This window comes from Xenopus tropicalis, chromosome 5 (assembly GCF_000004195.4).
Source record: "Xenopus tropicalis strain Nigerian chromosome 5, UCB_Xtro_10.0, whole genome shotgun sequence".
In the NCBI taxonomy this organism is placed as follows: domain Eukaryota; kingdom Metazoa; phylum Chordata; class Amphibia; order Anura; family Pipidae; genus Xenopus; species Xenopus tropicalis.
In genome coordinates this window covers 78,984,017-78,990,016 of record NC_030681.2, presented here as the reverse complement: position 1 = coordinate 78,990,016, position 6,000 = coordinate 78,984,017, and the positions used below count along the sequence as shown (strand labels likewise).

At 37.4% G+C, this 6,000-nt stretch overlaps 1 protein-coding gene across 1 annotated transcript in view; it reads right to left on the bottom strand.

Annotated features, from left to right (window-relative positions):
- Nucleotides 1–1,591: 1,591 nt before the first annotated feature.
- The window catches only part of pdss2 (decaprenyl diphosphate synthase subunit 2), a 114,501-nt gene continuing 110,092 nt past the window's right edge, over nucleotides 1,592–6,000 (bottom strand). The window contains 2 exon segments of the mRNA NM_001008169.1: nucleotides 1,592–2,891; nucleotides 5,453–5,488. Of these exon segments, the coding sequence (NP_001008170.1) occupies nucleotides 2,733–2,891; nucleotides 5,453–5,488 (195 nt within the window). The 3' untranslated portion in view covers nucleotides 1,592–2,732.

Sequence of the window (6,000 nt, the reverse complement as noted above, 5' to 3'; positions counted from 1 at the left end):
GATAATTTGCAACGACCCCTAAGCTTAGCTTCTCAACAGCTGCCCAGAGAACACTGAGCATGTGAGTGTCACTGACACTTCTAACTAAATCCAAGATGGGGAACTCCCATGCCAAGTTTAAAGTCCTGGATTATGGCAGTTTAGAAGCTAAAACTATAGGCTGGATGCAGAAAGTTCAGTATATAAAATAAGGCATTTTTGGCCATATTTATTTTGAGGGTTTAGTTTTCCTTTAAGTGCTTAAAAACTAGCAGATTTTAGCTTCTAAATCATATGATCAAATAGGCACCTGATTGCTTTGTGTAGGGGCCCAAAACAAAGTACGGCTAATGGAGATATTTAAAGGGGCAAGTGGAAAATCTGCAATGCACCAACTTTACAAATGACTGCCTCCATATAATGGCACATGAACCAATTATAAGGACACTTTTCATTTTTAATTAGGCAGTGCAGTACAAGCCATAGATTAACTGCATAACTGTATTTTAAAAAGTGTGGGGCTACTATAATACCTAGGGGCAGATTTATTATGCTGTGTAAAAAATGGTGACAAAATTCACCACGCACAGCCAGCTTTGCCATGTAAAAAACGGCGTCAAATTCTGCGTAATTTTTGATCCATGTTTTTGCTTCTGCCAGAACCTACGTAAAATAATGGTGTAAAATCTGGTGTTTGGATGTCGAACTTCTCCATTTCTTTTACACTTCATAATAAATAGGCCCCTTATTGTGCCTAAAACATTCTACAAAGAGAACTGCACGCCTATTGGACTGGACAGTTTCTTGGATGTTTAATATGAATACTTCAGATGAAACAAGCAATATGGCAGTTTAGTTATAAATGCTACAGGTAGAAAATGAATGTTTTGGCAATGTTCTAACTATATTTGACTGTACCATATTATAAAGACTCTGAGATAATACTATTAGGTACATTTGTTTCAGTGAGTGTGTGGTAACAAAGCTTAATGGAGAAACTGATTAGAATATATCAGAATGGGCACTAGCTTGTCGGTAGGAATACTTCCTTTTCATATCCACTTTCAGGAATTCTTAGATAGAATGAAAGAAAGAGATGAGGTTTAGTAAACCATTTCCTAGCCAAAGGAATTCAACAAGCTGCTGTGATAAGTTTGTGGCAAAGTTCTACTTCTAGGTGAGAGAAAGGAAAACTAAAAAAAAAGGAATCTCACAAGTGAAAGAAACTTTACTTCAAGTGTCTGAGTGAACGATGTAATGAAATCTGTTTGCTGCGCTAGCTGTCTCCGGATTGGGCTGTAATTACACCAGAGAAGGAAGAAAGGTAGCTGAGTCTCAATCTAGATCATTTGTGTAAACTCAGCCTTCTTGTCAACGATGGGCTCAGGTTGCATGCATGCAAACCACAAAATCATCTCCAATGAACAAAACAGAGACAGGCTCGAGTTCCAGCTTGTGATTACCTTGTATTCTATCTGTCATTGGCGTTTTGAGAGTTGTTTAATCTGACAAACTAAGGTTAGAAAAGAAAACACTTCTTCTGTAAAGTTCTGACGAATGGCAGTAATCTTTTCTGCACTCAGATATGAGGGATTACTGAAATCAAATAAAATAAAAGATAATTATATGATTTTATTACTTCTTAAGTATCAATACCCATTTAAAACGATTAGAAAGAGATGAAAAAATAAATATTAAATGCCTTTGAGGAAAATTGGGTGTATACAGCTTTATCTGCTGTTGTAATCAGATTAGCTATAAAGCTATAAAGTCAAAATGTAGCACTTGATTACATTGTCATTAATAGCATTTCATTTTATTTGACAAAAACAGTCGCTTCCAGGCATGATGGATTTTATTAGGAGTGCAGTCCTGAGAACTCTAATATAAATTAGGACCTTTCTCAAGGATAAAAAATTGTTTTTTATCCTTGAGAAAGGTCCTAATGAGGACCGAAACGTCGGTTTTAACAATATATTTTCAATAAATTTTTGATAAAGCATTGGAATAATAGATGATTATTTTCTATATATACATAATTTTGGCTATGCACCCCGCAGAATATTGAGCCTTGGAGTGCGGACACCATTTGAATTGATTATATATATATATTACACATATAGGTATATAACAAATGTAAATATCTTTTGTTTTATGCAGAGTGAGAGTGACTTGAATGTGCAGAACATAAAAAAACATTAAAACCCGATTGCTGATGCTGATTCTGAACGCGGTTGCTTCCAGGTTTCCTATAAATTAGGAGTGTCCTTGATGCGAAGTCTATAATGAAATAAACTCTTGATTTTGTCAGGCTCGGAGAAGAGATTTCCTACTGACACCTGCAGAATCACACCCCTTATGTCCTCCTAGGAGCAGGAAAACCACAGGCCACCACACTGGCGCCACTCCTGGCTATGTCCAATCAATAAGGACTTATTTCCTGGCCATTTGCTGAGGTCACAGAAGCAAACCTCATTAATTATTTCTACTGGTGCAGCCTCAAGTGTGCTTCTGGCATGACAAGAGAAAACTGTTTGACCTTTTTTTTCCCCTCACTTTCTATTTTTGTCCTTAGCAATTAAAAAAAAAAAAAAAAAAAAGGTTTCAAGCCCACTGTAGATTGTGATAAGCGAGAATAGCAAAGGATGAAAAGGAACAATGGGCCAAGCAGTGACAGTTCTAGGCTCTGCAGCCGTCAGTTTCCAGATGATTAACGTAAAAACATAAGCAGGAGTCTCCGATGCAGTGTAGTGTCAGGAAAATCTAGTCACAGCGTAAATAATGTTTTCCAAGGCAGATCTGGCCTCAGAGGCAGGAAAACACTGCAGGGCCTCCAGAGCTTTGTCTCCATGGTAACAACACAGGTCAGTAGCAGAAGTCACACCTTTGCCAGCCTTGATTGCCTTTTGCAACTGTCGAGAAACACACACACACACACACAAAAAAAAAAAAAATACTAATTATCGGCCATGATCAGACATGCAGCTCTTAATATGACAGCAGGGTGATTAGAATATTACAGGAGTTGTCCCATGCCTAGTACAGGCTATCTGCACAAAAATGCCAAATGCTAATGGCTGCTAAGAGGGTAAAATCATGTCATGGTTAAAGAACATGAGACAGCTTTTTTTTTTTTCCCAGGGAAGTTCATGGACTAATTCAGTAGATGCAGAGCTAAATCACTACCTTTCCTATTGGCTTTTCTTTTTTCTGACAGCTGGTTCTTAAGTAGTCTTGTTCACAATGGAGTGCATCGTAAAGCTCACCTTGAAGAAAACCGAAGCTGCAATATGGATCAGCAACCGACAAGATGCGCTGGCACTATTATGATTATTATGAACGTGTTCTTGTCTGTCTGCTGGAGGCTCACTCAACCTTCACTAATATTAGGAATGCTATTTTCCATACTCCATGATTCTTTATAGATCCTTTTATTCCTTCCTTCAACTTCCATCAGTTGACATGAAGTAATACCACCCCCACTGCCTCTAAATTCTCTGTGGTCTCTAACAGTGGGGGAGAGTGCTAATGATAATGACTGATGCCTTTCTGGAGAATACCCCAGTCATGTTTTCCATTTGCTTCTAACCTGTATATAGAGTGTGAAGCAGGCAGATTATACAGGTTCAAGATTAACCCCTGCTTTAGTATCCAGTCCCTCCCACCTCCCTGAGAAACATAAAATGATACCTACTTTAAATAAAATCAGGAGCCCTGAAATCTGATATTTCCAACCCACAGCAGTTATGAAATACAAATACAAAGGCTGAGGATTCTGGGAACTTTCTAAAAGAATTCCTGCATTAAATGATTATTAGCCAACACTTCTCACAATTTAGAATACAGTATATAAAATCTAATAGATATTAGAATTTTAAATATTGACACAGAGAAGCATTAACTAAATAGATGGAAGTTCTTATTGGTTCCTATTGACTCTGCTGATTTATGCCTGCCTTTTCAACTGTTTTTTATCTTCTATTTATATTTTCTCTAGAGCTAACAAAGAGCAGCTGATAAACTTAAAATTTGCTTAAGAAGGAAAAGTAGCACTTAAAGAATGGGGATCTCCCTTGATTTTTTTTTTTTTTTTTTTTGAGTTCTTGGTATATTTTATTCGCATATAAGTATGTGGATGCCCCTTTTAATTAGTGGAATTGGCTGTTTAGGCTACAAGTAAGAACAAGTTCACCCCCTGTCCCCTCCATTCCAGTAGCAGCCCAGTGCACAGTATCGGGGAAAGCACCCCCTTGCGTTACACAGACAAAACAACTGGCACAATGGGCTTGATGCAACCAGGGATAATCCTGTGTGTTTAATTCCGCATGGAAACACACAGGGTTATCCCTGGTTGCATCAAGTCTTTTGTGCCGGTTGTTTTGCCTATTTAAGCCACAGACATCACCGACAAAACAGGTGCCACTACATCACACAAAGACATCTGACAAATCTGTGCTTCCTACTTTGTGACAGCAGTTTTCCTGTTTTTGCCCAACAATGCCCGCTGTGCACAAAGTAAGGGTCATACAGGACTGGTTTGCAGAGATTCAGGTAGAAGAATTTAACTGGCCTTTACAGAGCCCTCACTTCAACCTAAATGAACACTTTTGGAATAAACTGGACTGGCAACATTGAATCCACAAGCATACTAATGCTCTTGTGGCTTAATGGGGTTTCTGGTAGAGGGATGGCCTTTATAAAGGTAAATGTAGATATGCAAGTAGGTTATGTTTTTAGATATACATGATGAGAATGTTTCCTAGAAACTTGCATGATTGTTAGCCGTGTATACAGTATGTACATGGATACATAATGATACAGGGATGGCTAGTGGTAAAAGGGTTGTTATACTTTTTTTACAGAAGCAAAAAAGAGACAAATTCACCAAGTGGTAATGTATTATACAAATCAAAATAAGAAAAGCAATATGTATTGTGAATTAATCAACTAGAAAATAATTGCTAACAATCCACAGATGCTGCTGAGAAATGAATCGACTAATGTATCAAACTGTAACAGTTCAGGTTCTGCACTTGGGTTATGGAGCTGCCAGACTGAAACACCAGAGAGATGAACGTTAAAGTTTAAATTTTTTAAAAAACTGACCAAAAACAGCAAAAAAAAAAAAACACAGATGCAATTGGAAGTCTTTTTTTTCAGTTCAGTTGGTACCAGAAATAAAGGTAAACAACCCCTTTAAATGTTCCTCTCAGCCAGGTGATATCAAACACATTAGATTATACATATAAAGGCACCAAATCTTTATACAGAAATTACAGTATGGTAGTAATTAAATCTACAAGGTCTGAGGCAATACAATAGATTAATACAAAAGCTTACATGATATAAGTAGCTGCTATTATTTGAAACTAATCTTCAGGCATCTGTTGTTGCCTAGAGAGATTTACTAACTGTCCAACAGAAAAAACAAAACGTCAGTCTTACTGCTTTAACACACAAGAACTGCCCTCACCTTTATGCGGTCAATCAAGTTGTCTTTCAGTTGAGCCTAGGAAGACAAAAACACAAGATTGGGTTTGGTTAATTAATGAATATGTACCAATGGTATTCTGGGTCAGTTTAAGCAGCTGAATAAAGAGAAGTTCACCTAAAAGACATTTTTGTTGTATTGCAGATGAATCACTACTAAAGTGACCCTTATTTTTTTTATGGTGATATTTTATTTTTACTTGCCTTCACTCCAGTCTGAAACATTGCAACCAGACAGCAGGCTCTATTCCAAACGGGAGTGTGTTGCAAAAAGGAACATCACAGTGCAATGCATTGTGGGTTATGTAGTTCCTGCATGCAGTCTGTAAGCTGTGGAGAAGTGGTTACAATTTGTAACATCAGTGTTTTAGTCCCTCCTCCCCTGCCAGGCTTTTAATGATGCAGAAAGAGAAAAACTGATTTGCAGCTGGATTTCAGTGTATAAAATGGTATTTATTTATAGTTTTTGATGGAACAAATTACAGCAATAGGTATATTAGGGGGTTCTGTGTTGTGTGAGGCTCTCTAAAA